This window comes from Mus caroli, chromosome 16, assembly GCF_900094665.2.
Source record: "Mus caroli chromosome 16, CAROLI_EIJ_v1.1, whole genome shotgun sequence".
Taxonomy (NCBI): domain Eukaryota; kingdom Metazoa; phylum Chordata; class Mammalia; order Rodentia; family Muridae; genus Mus; species Mus caroli.
In genome coordinates this window covers 19,168,759-19,185,658 of record NC_034585.1, presented here as the reverse complement: position 1 = coordinate 19,185,658, position 16,900 = coordinate 19,168,759, and the positions used below count along the sequence as shown (strand labels likewise).

Genomic DNA, 16,900 nt, shown 5'->3' with positions numbered 1-16,900 from the left:
GAGTGTCAGCCGACCCTGCGCTCCAGCTACCCAGGTGCTGGTCAGACCCGAAGAGGCTTGTGGCCCTACTCAGGCCGGTTTTCTGCTTCCCTAACTCCTACGCTGGCTTTCTTGAGCCTACTGTTCACAGGCCATTGCCTGTGAACATTGCTCCCTCCCTCCTTCCCTCCTTTCTCTCTCTCTCTCCTTCCTTCTCTCTTTTCTTCCTTTCTTCTTCTTTCTTCCTTTTTTTGATAATATGTTTAATTTATTTTAGCTGTCTTTCCCTGTATTCCCTCCTTCATCCCTCTCTCCCCTCCCCTTCTCCACTTGATCCTCCCGTTCCAGCCCTCTCCATCCATACCTATCTACTTTATTTCCCTTTCCTAATGAGATCTATCTGTTGCTTTGTTCTTTTTTTCTGTACCTAACCTCTGTGGCTCTATGGACTGAAGCTTGGTTATCATCACTTAACAACCAATATCCACGTATAAGTGAATACATGCCATAGTTGTCTTTCTGCTTCTGGAATTTTGTTACTCAGCGTGATTTCTTTCTAGTTCCATTTGCTTGCAAATTCCATGATGTTATTTTGTTTTATCAGCCAAGTAATACTTTATTGTACAAAATGTACCATGTTTTCTTTACCCATTCTTGTATTGAGAAACATGTAGGTTGTTTCAAATTTCTGACTATTATGTATAGAGGAGCAGTGTACACAGTTGAGCAAGTGTCCTTGAGGTAGGACGAAGTGTCCTTTGGGTATATGCCTTAGAGTGGTGTAGCTGGATCTTGAGGTAAACTGACTTCCGCCATGACTCAAATCGACCCCGGGGATGTGTTCTGGGTTCCCGAATGGAAGATACACACACACACACACACACACACACACACACACACACACACACACACAGTCTTTATATTTTAATATGCCTTAAACAGGGCCACTTCCAAATCTCCACGTGGCTAACACTCTCCCCTCCAATATTCCTGAATCATTATTTACAAAAACCTATATTCCATCTTGGCTGTCCTGGGCCCAGACCTGCAGCCCTCTCGGGCTGAGTTCCCCAGCACCTACATGACAGCTAGGTTCTCTGTCCAGCACACCTTAACATGGCTTCTAATCCTTTCCCAGCGTGGCAGCTATCTCTCTTCCTGTTCCTTCCTCCAGTAATCTTAAAGTCCCGCCTCTGTCTCCCTGCTCAGCCATTGGCCACTGGTAACTTTATTTACCAATAAAAACCAACTGGGGGCAGGGCCCCTCAGCATCTTACATAGGGACTAGGGATGTAGGGACACCAGGATTCTCCTGCAGTTTTGGGGACCAATTAACATAATACAAGCAGCATTAGACCTAATCCACAACATGTGTCCGTGAGTGCAGGCTGTTCTCCACTTTATCTTATATCAGGTTCAGTGTTTTATATTGAGGTTTTTGATTTATTTGGAGTTAATTTTATGCAAGTTAGTACATATGGATTTATTTGCATTCTTCTACATGCAGATATCGGGGTTGACCAGCACCATTTGTTGAAGATACTGTCTTTTTTCTCCAGTGTGCATTTCTGGCCTCTTTATCAAATCCAGGTCTCCATGGGTGTATGTACTTACGTCCTGGTCTTCACTTCGATTCCTTTGACTGATGTGCGTCTGGTTTTGTGCCAACACCATACTGTTTTGTTACTATAGCTCTGTAGTAAAGCCTGAAGTTAGGGATGGTGATACCTCCAGCAGTTCTTTTATTAATCAGATATTTGGATTTTAGGTATTCTGCTTTTTGTGTGTAGCCCTGGCTGTCCTGGAACTCAATCTCTAGACCAGGCTGGCCTTGAACTCAGAGATCTGCCTGCCTCTGCCTCCCAAGTACTAGGAGTAAAGGTGTGTGCCTCCATGTCTAGCTTTCATCCTCATCATAGGTGTGTGTGTGTGTGTGTTTCCATAGGAAGCTAAAAATTGTCCTAATAAGAACTTCAAAGAATTGTGTTGTAATTTTGATGAAGATTGCACTGAATCTGAAGATCCCAAGCATGGGAGATCTTCCAAGATCTCCTGATGTCTTCAATTTCCTTCCTCAGTGACTTGACATTTTTAATCATACAGCTTTTCACTTGCTTGGTTAGCAGTTTCTGCTGCAGAGCTGGGGATGAGATGGGGTGGCAGGGAGTGGACTTGTAGGGATGGAGGGAGAGGCAAAGATCTGCAGTTAGTCCCCCTGCTTCCCTGGCTGGCCTGGCCTGAGGGATCCTGGGACATGCCTGCTGGAGCTGAGGGGAGGGAGGTCAGGAGGGGAAGATCTGTGTAGTCCCTGGAGAGGGGGGCAGGAGGGGAAGGGGAGCCCTCAGCAGCAGGTGTAGAGCCAGGGATGAGACTGCACGATTGGATTTGGAGCAGCTGAGGGCAAGGTGAAGAGCTGGTGTTAGTCTACCTGTTTTTCTAACCAGAGTGGCCTGTGGGCTCCCAGGGAGTCAGCCTGTGAATATTTCAAACACCCCCAGATGTATAGTTATATAAAACTAATATAGAAATAAAATATTTTCTAAAACTAAATCATAAAGAAAGCTGTTTTAAAATAATTATTTGGTATATATGTGTAATTTTAGCATTTATTACGGACAAAAGCACATTTGTATTCTGATGAAATAGACGTGCCTGCTTATTCTATATAAGGAGCTAATGTTTGGCTAAACACCTGCTTTTTACAAGGCATCACTGGTGTTTTGCAGAGTTGACCATCATTCTGATTTTATAATAATTAGTGAGTATGTTGCTTTGCATGAAAAAGCAGAGAAAACTGGCGGAAAGTGTATCAGAAATGTTTGGAAATTATGTTTTTATCCCAAGTTAGGACTCCTTTAATGGTTCCTTAAAAACTATTTTATTTTCTGGGCAGTGGTGGTGCACTCCTTTAATCCCAGCACTCAGGAGGCAGAGGCAGGTGGATTTCTATGAATTCAAGGCCAACCTGGTCTACCCAGCAAGTTCGAGGACAGCCAGGGCTACATAGAGAAACTCTATCAAAAAAAAAAAAAAAAACCCAAGAAATTATCTATTTTATGTGGATGGGTATTTTGCTTCTATGTGTGTCTGTGTGCTGTGTGCTCAGTGCCCACAGATACCAAAAGACGGTTCTAGATCCCTTCAGAGAGTGAGAGACAGCTCTGAATCTCATGTATTTGCTAGGAATTGAACACTGGTCATTCTTGCCTACATAATGAGTTTGAAGGACCTGGGCTGAGAAACTATGTTAAAAACAGAAGGAAATTCTTCCTTAGGTCTTTGCAGAGAAACTCTAGAGGGAAAGAAAGGAGATGTTGGCTTTTTAGACCCACCTCCTGGGGAGCACCAGGATGCCTCTCTTATGGGGTTCTCTCCATATTTTACAGTGTATCATTATTTTGTGGACATTGTATCTTGGAACAAGAGCGTAAGAAGAGGGTTTATTACAATCAAACTGAGAGGCGAAGATGGCAATATCACAGAATCCAAAATCGATCAGTAAGTTGGACTCTGAGCTTGCGTTTTCTGGCTCAGACACTTTTCTCCTTAGCAACTGATACCAGGAATTGGTACCAGAGTTCTCTCCCCATCTTCCCACCACCCTTTCTTTTCTCTTCTGTGTGTCCTCTCTCTGTGTCCCTCTTGCTTTTTGTCACTTTTCTTCCTTCTCGTTTCACTTCTAGCAGTTAAACAGTTAATAATAAAACCATCCACACCTTCTCTAAGTTCAAGCCATACGGGGCTGCTGGCTTAGCTGCGCTGGCGGACTGCTCTGTAATCACATCACTCGGGAGACAGGGACAGGAGTCTTGAGGCATGTGTGAGGCTAGCCTGGTCTATACAGGGAGTCTACGTCCAGCTGGACTTATATAGTAAGCCCTATCTCAAAATCCAAAAGGGGCTGGAGAGATGTTCAGCAGTTAAAGGCACTGGCTGCTCTTCCAGAGGACCCAGGCTCAGTTCTCAGCACCCATGGGGTGGCTCACAACCGTCCATAACTACAGGTCCAGATCATCCAGTGCCCTCTCTGTCCTCCGAGGGCATCAGGCACACGCAAGTGGTACACAGACAGACGTGCAGACAAACACCTAATACATACAAACACCTACCAGAGTGTGCATTTCATACTGTCATGGATCTGCACCCCAGCCTGAAGGTGATTGTGCTGGTTCGTTTCTGTCAACCTGACACAGGCCAGGGTCATTTGGGGAGAGGGAACCTCAATTGAGAAAGTACCTCCATCAGATTACATATAGGCATGTCTGTGCCGCCATTTCTTCAGTAATGATTAACATGAGAGAGCCCAGCCCAGTCTGGAGGACACCACCCCTGGCAAGTGGTCCTGAGTTCCATAAGAAAGTGGATTGAGCAAGCTAGGAAGAGCAAGCCGTAAGCAGTGTCCTTCCAAGACCTCTGCCTCAGTTCCTGCTACGCTTGGGTTCTTGCCTCGAGTTCCCTCAGTGGTGGACTGTGATCAGATGTGTAAGGTAAATAAATCCTCTCCCTCCCAAGTTGCTTTTGGTTATTTCTACCACAGCAAGAGGAAGCAAACTATGACAGTATCTTTAAAAAATGCATCTTGGATTTATAATAGTTTTTGGTTATCGAATTGAGTGTGTGGCATATATTGCCTAAAGAATTTCTAGCCAACTGTGAGATACTAATATCACAAACTCTACATATGAAGAAACTGAGGCTAGAGAGCCAAGTGGTTTAGCCAGAGCCACATACCTAGTTGTTGTCAGTGTGGCCAGAGTGGCAGCTCTGTCCACCAAGCACTGGTATCACTGTATAGCTGGGTCCACTCCTCCCACTAAGATGTCCCATCCCCCAACCCCCACCCCCTGCACCTGAAATTTGAGAGCAGTGGTGTTTTTTAGGGTTCCCCATGGATTTGTTTCTGATCTGATATCCCTATGTCCAGAGTGAGCTAGTGTTTTCTGGAAGGGCAGCAGTAGGGAGGACATCTTGAGGAAGCAGCCTCAGGTGGTACATGGGCTTTGGGCTGAGGTGAGGGGACCAGAATGGAGAGCTGACCTGAAATCCAGCTTTTTAGAACACACAGCACCCAAGGAATCTCAGGAACACTGTGCAGTCACACACAGTCACACACAGGAAGGGCAGGACAGGGCTCTGACCAGAGTCAGGTTTCACACCAGCATCCGCTTTCATGTCTCCTTTACGTACATCTGAGAGCTTTTATTTTTTACTAAGTGAATGTCAGCCAACTGTAAATCCTTAAATGGGAATTTTGAAATAGCTTCTTGTTTGTTTTGAGGCAGGGCCTCATATAGTCCAAGCTGATCTTGAGCTCATTAGCTTTATCTTCTTCCCTTCACATTTTGATCAGGAGTAAGGCCTTGGTTCAGTGAGCAGCACCACTGGCTGCTCAACCTGATGACCTGGCATGGTGGAAAGAGAGAACCTATTTCCAGAAGTTGTCCTCTGACCTACATTGTGCCATGCTGTGCACACACCTGGACACACAGGAGGTGGGGTGGGAGAAAAAGAGAAATAATAAATGTAATTTAAAATAGTTGTCTATTAAGAGCTAAACTTTAAGAAAGAGAAAAAGCAAGTTCAAGATGGAGACCTTAGGCAGGGCATGGTAGGAACAATGGTTCGATCTCCACGGTTCCACTCATGCGAGCCCTCTGCTGTTGATCCAGGAGATGTCCCAGTTTGATCCAGTACCGGGAAATGGGGGCAAGTTGGAGCCTTGACATCTTCAATACACATTCTTTGGCATTTCTTTTCTTTTCTTTTCTTTTTTTTTTTTTTAATGGTGAAAACATGTATTTTGAATTTGCAGCTGGACTTAATTTAGATGATCCCAATTTTGTTGGCAACATACAGTGCACCATAACCTGAAACCCCAGCAATGCCCAGGCGTCTCTCTCTGGGGAGTCTCTGCACTGCTTTTATTTCTCTGCCAAACTGGGAAAGGAAGCCACAGATAACCAGCAAACACCTGGGCAGTGGGTTGGCTCCAGACATAGACCTCAGATTGGGACTAGGGTGTTCCACGGGTGTTTGCTCCTCACTGGAACCTCATCTAAGACTTCATGGGGTGTGGCAGGGCCCTAAGAACTCTGAGCTGGTTTCATCTCTGAACTGCTGCATATAAACCCTACCACATGGAGAGCTGGGACCCCATAGCAACCGTGGCTATGCCCAGAGACACAGATACCATCCTGAATGCAGTCGACAGCATAGTAGCACATGTCCCCAGGGCCACTTTGGAGGCCAGTAGCTTCATTTAGGCAGTCCCTAAAGTCAGGGGCTCAGGAAAGTCAGCCTGGGTATGCAAATGAACCAGACTTGGAGGCTGGAAGCTGCTTTCTCTCATTAGTGATTTATATTGTATTAATTTAAATGAATATATATATATATATATATATATATGACTTCTATTCTGTATATTCATCTTAAAATGCCATTTCTTTTTTTCCAGTGAGCCATCTGCATTTGAGAAATACCATCAAGTGAGTCTCCTCGCAAGATTTAATCTAGATCTGGATAAAGTGGCAGAGATTTCCTTGTTGTTCTCCACAGGGTCTGTAGTGGGCCCAAAGTACAAGCTCAGGGTCCTGCAGATGAAGCTGAGGTCTCTGGCCCATCCAGACAGGTGAGCCACAAGCCACACTCAGGTCTGACAAGCTCCTGTTGCCTCCCTCCCTTCCTTCTCTAGCTCCCTTTTTGCTCTTTCTGAGACAGTCTTATAATGTAGTCCAGACTGGTCTCAAACCTGTGACAATTCTCCTGCCTCAGCCTTCAAAGTGATGAATTTCTTTTACTTAAAAATTTAGGAGGGCTGGCGCAAGATGCTCAGCGGGTACAAGCACTGACTGCTCTTCCAAAGGTCCTGAGTTCAAATCCCAGCAACCACATGGTGGATCACAACCACCCGTAATTAGATTTGACGCTCTCTTCTGGTGTGTCAGCTACAGTGTACTTATGTATAATAATAAATAAATCTTTAGGCTGGAGTGACCAGGGACTGAGCAAGCAGAGTTGACCAGAGTGAGTGGAGGTCCTAAAAATTCAATTCCCAACAACCACATGAAGACTCACAGCCATCTGTACAGCTACAGTATACTCATATACATAAAATAATAAATAAATAAATAAATCTTTAAAAAAATTTAAGGTACTGCAAAAATATTTAGTAATACAAGAATCTTTAAGAAGGTTTTCATTGTGTCTTAAAACAGGTCCTTGTTTTAATTAATTGATTGCTTATTTATTTATTGTTGGTCCTAGTACCAACCTGTATTTCTAGCTGGTCTGGAGGCTGAGAGGGAGGATCAAAAGTTTAAGAACTCAAGAGGATACATGAGTTCAAGACAAACCTGGGAAACTTATCCAGACCCCATTTCAAAAACAAAACAAGGAAGAACCAGAGTGTAGTGATTTACAACCTCAGCACTTGCAAAGCACAGGTGGAGGATCAAATGGAGCAGAGAACCTGGGTTAGATTCCTAGCGCCCACATGGTGCCTTACACCCATCTCGAAACCCCAGATGGAGAGGAACCTGATGCTCTGATGTGACCTGCACAGGTGCCAGGCATACAGGTGGTCCACATACACACAGCAGGCACAACACTCCTACACATAAAATAAGATAAATCTTTCACAAAGGAGTAGAGTTGAGTGGAGTTTCACACCCTACTTTCCTGCGTATGACTGCCTTCCCTAGCTGTGGTGGTTTGAATATGCTTGGCCCACAGGAAGTGGCTCTATTTGAGTTGTGAGGAAGTGTGTCACTGTGGGGGATGGGCTTTGAGGTCCTATGCTTAAGTTCCACTGAGTGCAGAAGAGAGCCTCCTCCTAAGTACCTGAGGAAGACAGCGTCTCCTCTTGGCTACCTTAAGATCAAGATGTAGAACTCTCAGCTCCTCCAGCACCATGTCTACCTGAATGCTACCATGCTTCCTGTCATTATAATGGACTGAACCTCTGAACCTCTGAAACTGTAATGAAATGTTGTCCTTTATAAGAGTTGCCTTAGTCATGGTGTCTCTTCACAGCAGTGAAACCCTAACTAAGACAGAGGTTGGTACCAGGGACTGAGGTGTTGCTGTGATAGGCCTGACCATGCTTTTGTTTGTAGGAATGTGGATTTGGGGAATAGTGGATTGCTTTAACTGGAGCTTAATGGGCCATCCCAGTAGGACTATGGAAGACTACTCCAGTGCTGAGAGTGATTTGAACTGGGTGGAGCTTGAGCCTAGGCTCTCAAAGCCTGCTTACACAACAAGGCCACACCTTCTAATAGTGCTGTTCCCTTCGGGCTGAGCTTATTCAAACCACCACACTAGCCTGTTGCACTAGAAACCGCTGCTCTACAAGTCCATACTGTAAGGAGGTGATGAGGCTTGCCTGACTAGACTGGGGGATTTTGTGTTAGCTCACTGACGAGGGTCTTTGGTTTCCCCAGGCCTCACTTGTGTCGGTATGATCTCATCCTTATGGAGAATGTTGAGACATCCTTCCAACCTATTCTGTGCTCTCAGCAGCAGATGTAGCTGCTGTTAAGACCTGTGGGCAGTGGTGACATCAAGATCTCTACAGCTACAGACTTTCAGTGCCTCACCCTACAGCGTCCTGAAGGCTTCCAAAGCATGGGGAAGAAAACCAAGGTTATTTTCGGCTGTGTTCCAAGGATGTCGCGTCACAAAAATGTCAAAGGACCTGCGATTATGAAACAGCACTGGGAGGGGGGGCCCTAACTAGGGCAAGACAGAAATAGCCCAGCTCCCTACAGCAAAGCACTTTGTCTGGCTGCGTCCCGAGGCCCCACTTGTTCCCCACTGTCGAATCTGCTGCCTGTCATACCACACCCTCAGGGCCGTGGGGCAAACATCTAAGTGTTCCCTGTGCCCAATCCTCTGCCATCTCGGCAGGAACCGAATGGAGAATGAACCGGACTACCTCACAGGGACTGTGGGTGGGGAGGGCCAGGCTGTGAAGGGTTTGGAAATCCCTTGGGTCCCTTGGGTGGACTACTGTGAACATGCTTTTCTTTTGATAGGGTTTAGCTCTTACGTAAAGACACACAATCTCTCTTTTTCAACACCAGCTTTCCTCCTGGACTGTTTGCCTTGGGGCGGCAAGAAGGCTCTGGCTTAGTCCAGACTCTTCTGAAGTGATGCTGATGGCCAGAGGTATTGGGCTGGGCTCATAGCCCTGAGGCCTGTGCAGCTAAGTGGAAGAAAGAAAAAAAACAGGGTTAGCATTGCAGCATGTGGACTGGGCAGAGAAAAGGCTGGAAGGAAACTGGCCTGCTTTCACTCAAGTTGCGAAAGTGTTAATTACAAGGTTGTTTTTCTGCTCTGGGATTGAGCATGCTAAGTGCACTGAGCCCTGCTCTCAGCTTCAGACATTTTTTAAAAGTAGTCCTTAAGACTGTTTTCTTAAAAAACAAAAACAAAAGCTGGGCAGTGATGGAGCACAACTTTAACCCCAGCACTTGAGAGGAGAGGCAGGCAGATCTCTGTGAGTTCGAGGACAGCCTGGTCTATAGCGCAAGTTCCGGGACAGCCAGGGCTACACAGAGAAACCCTGTCTTCAAAACAAAAACAAACAAATGAAAGTTTTCTTTCCTTCCTATTGGTGTAATCTATACTTATTCCAGGAAATTCCTTAAGGTGTATAGATGTAAAATAAAAAACTGTGCACAGTCCTGCCTGTTAGAGGGATTAATGTTAATATTTAGACTTGTTGCTCAAACTTGTGGGGCTCAGATTCAGAGCATGGCCGGCTCTTGGGGCATGGAAACTCTGAGAAGTCTTTCCTGGCCTCCCTGGAGGCAGATGTGACTTCAAACATTTTTGAATAACAGTGGCAAACAGATTAAGGGGTCACAGAGGGCCAGGGACAGAGGGCAAAATGAAAGTAGAACAGTTAGAGGGTCCAGATGCCTGGTGTGTGGAGGTGAGTGCCCCCCACCCCTCAGGAAGGTGTCACAGGCCCAGGGCCCTTCTCTACATTGAACTGCCCCAGCTGTTGTAAAGAAATGAATACTGTGAGCAAATGGGTTGAAATCCACACTGTCTTAGTTTCTTTTCCCGTTGCTATGATAAAATGCTCTGATAAAAACAACGTGAGGGAGAAAGGGTTTATTTTAGCTCGCATTTCAGGGTATACAGTCCACCGAGACAGGGAGTCAGGGTAGCAGCATCGTAAAAGCAGCTGGTCCTATCGCTGCCACAGTCAGGAAGCAGGGTGATGAACGCATGCTTGCGAGTATTTAGCTCAGTTTCCTGACACATTTAAAAATTGTTACACTTTGTTAATTTATAGCGTGTGTTTGTATCTGTACACATATGTACACATGTCACACACAGTGCACATGTGGAGTTCCAAAGGGAACTTGTGGGAGTCAGTTCTCTCCTTCCAATGTGTGGGTCCCAGGTATCTGGGCATTAGGCTTAGAGGCAAATATGTTTACCACCTGAGCCATCTCACTGGACCAGTTTCCCAACTCTTACACAATTCAGATTCCCTGACTAGGGAATGGTGCCACCTACAATGGGCAGGTCTCCATAAATATAATCAAGATCATTTCTGGGGCTGGACAGAAGGCTTAGTGGTTAAGAGCACTGACTGTTCTTCCAGAGGTCCTGAGTTCAATATCCAGCAACTACATGGTGGCTCACAACCATCTGCAATAGGATCTGATGCTCTCTTCTGGTGTGTCTGAAGACAGCTACAGTGGACTCATATATATATGCATAAATGAGATTTATTAGAATAACATACAGACTGTGGTTCTGCTATTCCAATGATGGCTGTCTACCAGCAGAGAGTCCAGTAGACTGTAATACCAGTGAAGGTATGTGCTTGTCGCCCAGAGCAAGCATGGAAAGAGAGCAAGCTGCCTTCTTCCATGTCTTTTATATAGGCTGGGCAAGAAGGTGTGGCCCAGTTTAAAGGTGAATCTTTCCACTTCAAAGATCCAGATTCAAAGTGGGAACACTTCAAATTATTTAACTGAGAAAAAAATTTCTCACAAGTGTGCCCAGCCATTTGGGTTTTAGTTAACCCCAGATATAGTCAAGTTGACACCCAAGGCCAGGCATCCTGGTAGTCCACTTCTTCCTGGCTTTCTTCTATAGTGAGAGTCCCTCTGGGTGGAGGAAGGATCTGTGCCACACCTTCTCACAAGGAGCACCCTGCCATATTCCTCCGCTTTCTTTGAGCCCTTCAGTGAATGTGGTGAGGGACTTTGATTTTTATTGGTCCTATATTAGCATAGCCACTTTTTATCCTCTTTCCCTTGTCCCCAGAGGGTCAAAATAACAGTGTGCAAATGCCAAGAGTGGGAAGTTTTGTCAAATCACAAACTCCTTGGGCCCCTGGGTTTTCAGCACAGTACTATAAAAGTAGCTGCTATGGAATGAATGGGAGCATGAATGAATAAGAATGCAAGTCTGTTGTGCAGTAGGAACACGTTTCAGTGACTTCCAGGTAATGGTGATGGGCAGGTGAAGCCAGTCAGAGGGGTGGCAACTCTCTTCTCCAAACCTTTCCCTTCCTTGAAAACATTTGTTTTCCTGAATCAGGGTTTTGCTATGAAGCTCCGGCTAGGTTTGAACTCAGGATCTTCTTACCTCAGCCTCCCTGGTCCTGGGATTATATAGGTGTGGTGAGGTGTGGTGTGGGGCAGTGGACAGTGAGAGGTAACCTGGTCCTCAGTTGACCTGAAGGCTTTGAAGCCCCAGAGACCCTAACGGGATGATAAGAGCACCGGGCCCCTGTCACATAGCTACAGTCCCCCATAGATTTGTGGCCATCAGTCCCGTAATGGCAATGTCTCAAGCCCTGTCACATGTACACAAGGTGTCCCTATCATCTCAGACCAAGACAATAGGAAAAGAGACATGACCTGTGATCACATAGGCTCAAGACAGAGATCTCCATGCTGAGTTACCTAGAGGTCCGAAGGCTTGGCCAATAAGATTCCCTTCCTAGACATTCTTGTCCACAAAAGGTATATAATCTCAGACTCTCCCTGAGAAGTGGGGTATGGTTTTACACATCCACTTTCCACCATGACAATAAATGCCTTAAAACAATGGACTGCCTCTTTTCATCTAGAGGAGATCTGCTGGGGGAGCCACGGAGAAGGCCTTTGCCTACAGAGACGATGTCTAGTCTCCCATAGAAGGCCTCTCTGTGCTCCCAGCCACAATCACCATCAAGCCTGCTGCGCATCAAACCAAGGACTCTCCCCATGGAACTAGCTGGAGCTCCTTTCCCCCACCCCACCACCAGCCACAGGCTAGATTCAGCTCATGGGCCCCCACTCCATTCTCAGCTCTTCTGGGACTCCCAGCAGTGCTTGGGTGTCCATCCAAGAGTCTGGGGACTCCACGGCCCCAGCCTCTTCACAGTCTGGCAGAGCCCAGTCAGCTCTGGCCTCTCCACACCTCAGACTGTGCTTTCCCACCCTAAGCTGTGTCCTGGGGCTTCCTTATGGCCCAACACTCTCGTGGGAAAAGCGGAGTCAAACTCCCCTGGGTCTGTCTCCCCAGGAAGCCGAGCCCAGTGGCAGAGAGCAAACGCAGGTCAACAACCTTATCGCACGGGCCACCATGCCTGGCATCCGGGAACTTAGGGAGCCATTGATGTCTTTGCCTCTCCTCCTTTGTCTTTGTATTTCTGAGTTCCAAGTCTATGACACAGCTAAAATTGATCATACCCTTAGCTCCTTCAGTTCTCTGCTCCCCACCATTCAGATCTTTGCGCTTACATCCCTTCTGCATAAGTCTGCTCAGACCTCATTTCCAGTCACAGCACATCTTTCTCCTTCATGTTCTTTGAATGCTTCCTTCTTCCACTGATGCTCAAGTACTCTTGGGGGGTAGCAGAACCTGCAGGAAGCGGGGACTGCAGAGAGGTCCTCAGGTCATCGCGGGACTCACCTCTAGGAGGAGCTTCCTGTCTTAGCTACATGGCTCATGACATAAGCAGTCACACTCCATGTGTGCTCCATCATCAATGGCTACTCAGCTAGAGGTCCAAGACAGTGGGGCCTATCTGACACTGGAATGGGCTCCTCCCTAGAACTGTGAGCACGAAACAGGACTACTTATTTCTTCTCTCCTTAAACTGTTATTTTCTTTTAATGTACATTATTAGGTTATATCCTAAGACCTCTCTCTCAGCAGATCTCTAGATGAAAAGAGGCAGTCCATTGTTTTAAAGCATTTATTGTCATGGCGGAAAGTAGATGTGTAAAACCTTACCCCACCTCTCAGGGTGGGCCTGAGATTATATACCTTTTGCACGTATGTACATAGGTGTGTGTAGGTGTTTGTGGATGCATGTGTACCTGTGGTGCATATGTGTGCATGTGGAGACTAGCAGGAACTTTGGTGTCATTCTTCCTCCTGAGATGTCCGCCTTGTGGTTTTTTATAAACAATGCTGTTTTTCTTGACTTTTAAATACGTGTGTGGTGTCACATCCTCTGGAGTTGGAGCACTCAGGTTTGAGTTCAGTACAAGTCCTGGTCAGCTCTGCAACACTGTGTGAGCATGTGCTGTAAGGGGAGAGCTGCAAGGGAGGCTGATGTAGATAGATAGCCTGTGGTTGATGTGCTGCCAGCCTGGGATGGCTCAGGAGGTGAGGGTTAAGGAACTGAAGGGCTGGAGAGACAGAAATCTGGAAGAGGTGAGGATCGTAGAGGGGTGTGTGTGTGCAGGGTGAATGATGCAATGAAGGGGAGAGACATTCCCCCACTTTCTTAGTAGAAATATATACAAATATATACAGAAACAGCGAAAAGGATGTAAAATTCACCTCTATGTGTTCACTACCCAACTTCACCAATAGTGTGTAATTTTGTGGTGGAAACCTCGTCTTGTTATTTTGATACAAGAACATCAAATAATTTATTTCCCCCATTCTTTTCTATCCCTCTTTTCTCTCCAGTATCTCATCTATCCCAGGCTGGTCTCAAACTCAATATGTAACCAAGGGTGACCTTGGACTTCTGACCTTTCTGCCTCAACCTCCTAAGTAAGCAGGTGGGTGTTTGCAACTATGCCCTGGGACAGAAACCAGGGTGTGATGATTTGTATATCCTTGGACCAGGGAGTGGCACCATCTGAAGGTGTGGCCTTGTTGGAATAGGTGTGACCTGGTTAGAATGGGTGTGTCACTGTGGGTGTGGGCATAAGATCCTCACCCTAGTTGCCTGCAAGTCAGTCTTCCACTAGCAGCCTTTGGATGAAGACATAGAACTCTCAGCTCCTCCTGTGCCATGCCTGCCTGGATACTGCCATGCTCCCACCTTGATGATACTGGACTGAACCTCTGAACCTGTAAGCCAGCCCCAATTAAATGTTGTTTTTTATAAGACTTGCCTTGGTCATGGTGTCTGTTCACAGCAGTAAAACCCTAACTAAGACACAGGGCTTTGTGCATGTAAGGTGAGCATTTTACCAGCTAAGCTACCTTCTCTGCTCAGTGTAAATACTTGGTTTTATTTTTGTTTTGAGACAGGGGTTTATAATAGCTGGACTAGGAATGGCCCCCATAGTCTCATATATTTGAATTTTGGTACCCAGTAGGTGAAACTGATTAGGAAGTATTCAGAGGTGTAGCCTTGGAAGAGGTGTATTGCTGGGCGTGGGCTTGGATGTTTCAAAAGCCTATGCCAGGTCCAGTCTCTCTTCTCTGCCTCCGACTTCTGGATAGATGTGCGTTCTCAGCTATTGCTCCCTTACCAAGCCTGTCTGTCTGCTACCACACTTCCCACTGTGATGACTATGACTTACCCCTCTGAAAATGTAAGCAAGCTCCCAGTTAAATGATTTTTAAAGTTGCCTTGGTCATAGTATCTTGTCACAGCAATAGACCAGTAACTAAGACAGGGTCTCAATGTGTTTTGTCCCAGGCTGGCCTTGATTTTGTGAACCACCTGCCTAGGCTCTCAAGTTGCCACTATGCCTTGCCTGCCTTGACTTCAGTATTGTTAAAAGGTAAAACATACCCCTTATCCTTCTCATAACAACTCATAGTATATCCTGCTTGTTCCGTTCTGTTCTGTTCTGTTTTGGTTTTTTGAGACAGGTTTCTCTTGTGGCCCTGACTGTCCTGGAACTCACTCTGTAGACCAGTCTGGCATTGAAATCAGAGATCTGCCTGCCTCTGCCTCCTGAGTGATGAGATTGAAGGCGTGCACTATCCGCCACCCCACCCCTTCTTCCCGGCTCTCACAGTACATTCCTAATTCTGAAACTTGTTTGACTCTTAGTCTCCCTGCTCTCCGTGCCATAACTGAATCTTAGTTCCGGTCTATGGGGGCCCTTCTACTCAAACCACGGCACGATACCAGCTCAGAATATGTAAAACTGCCCCTTAACCTCTGAGTCCTGAGATGATCGGCATCTGGGTTCCTCCCAGTCCCTTGATATTAAAACAAGGCCAAGCATATTTGTGGGTTCAGTTCTTGGATGTCAACTTGCTAGGTCTTTGTACTATCAAATTTTGACGCATGCTCCCTGTTTGAACCAAAGAAGTGCTCTAAAGTGCTTCATGCCTTTTGACTCTGAAGAACTCACCCAATGGGTCGGTCCTATGTGCTGTCACTTCTCGTCTCCACTGTGCAGCCTGTCCCTCTTGCCCTGTTCCCACTGCCATGGTCCTTTCCGTCTCTCCCCACAACCTGAGGTATTTACTGTTAACTTGGAGCCTACTCTAACCACTTGCTCTGACATTCTCAAAGGAGAACGGACACTGTCCCTCATTTTCTCCTCCTCCCTGGTTTTTTGTTTGTTTGTTTGTTTTGTTTTGTTTTTCAAGACAGGGTTTCTCTGTGTAGCCCTGGCTGTCCTGGCACTCACTTTGTAGACCAGGCTGGCCTCGAACTCAGAAATCTGCCTGCCTCTGCCTCCCGAGTGCTGGGATTAAAGGCGTGTGCCACCACGCCCAGCTCTCCTCCCTGTTTTTTGAAGACAGTTTGTCACTGTAACCCCAGGCTGTCTTCAGTCTTCTGTGTTCCATGTGCTGGGACTTCAAACACACAACAGGATGTCGGGCTAGCAGAATGCTTCTTACTGAATGCTGCCAGGCTCATCTCCCCACAGTTTCCTGGGGCCCCTTTCCCAAACTATCTTCTAGTACTCTCCAAGTGGCCGATAGCCATTCATTTCTCCCAAACCTTGGGCTTCCCTGAAGGTTGCCTTACTTAGGGCCATCTCACTTGCCCCTCTGCTTGCTCATCCTAGAGAGTAAACACAGTGCTCACCTCTTTCAGACTCCACACAGTGCAAGGACCACACTAGTTTTGGAGTTTTGAATCTGGGTTTTCTTTCTGAGAGAAGTTATTCTCACTACCCGGCTACCCTGTCCCTTTCTGAATTTTTGATTAGTATTTAAAGATGACTGAACCCTGGGCCTTCCTTCTTCTCTTCATGTGCTGGGGTCAGTCACGTGAACACCATGTCTAGCACCACAGACTCTTTCTAAGACTCAGATGTGTGTTACAGCTAGTGTGTGCACGCTAGCTCCTAGACAAGAGTTATGGCAGTAAGCTTTTTCATCCGTTGAGGCACACTGAAATGTGTTTATGAGGATCGGGATAATGAGCACACTTCAGGTACTGAATGGAAGGCATGTCTGTATATTTCTGCGGTGGTCATTACCTTCTCTCCACAACCATCGGTGTCAGTCTCACATTTGTTGGCTTCATTTGCTTTGTGTGATTGACTGTAGACAAGACTGACCGCCATGCTGCAAGCTAGGCTGTGGCAGGTTCACGACTCAGCCCTAGATCTCCCAGCTCTGTCACAGGGAAGGCGGCGTTGGAGGTGTTCAGTGTAGAGCCAGCAGGAGCACTTTAGACTAGAGCAATCAGTCCCTGGCGGGGGCCGGGTCTGCAGCGGGCCGAGGGCGGGGCTTTGCGAGG

General features: G+C 46.4%; 1 protein-coding gene across 4 annotated transcripts in view; it reads left to right on the top strand.

The window, feature by feature from the left end:
• Window positions 1-10,722, top strand: part of Liph (lipase H) — a 46,697-nt gene extending 35,975 nt beyond the window's left edge. For all 4 annotated transcript variants that reach the window (XM_021185117.1, XM_021185116.2, XM_021185115.1 and 1 more), the window contains 3 exons: window positions 3,366-3,477; window positions 6,434-6,607; window positions 8,421-10,722. In XM_021185117.1, coding sequence (XP_021040776.1) covers window positions 3,366-3,477; window positions 6,434-6,607; window positions 8,421-8,508 — 374 coding nt within the window. In that variant the 3' untranslated portion in view covers window positions 8,509-10,722. The remainder of the gene's footprint in view (window positions 1-3,365; window positions 3,478-6,433; window positions 6,608-8,420) is intronic.
• The last annotated feature ends 6,178 nt before the right edge of the window (window positions 10,723-16,900 follow it).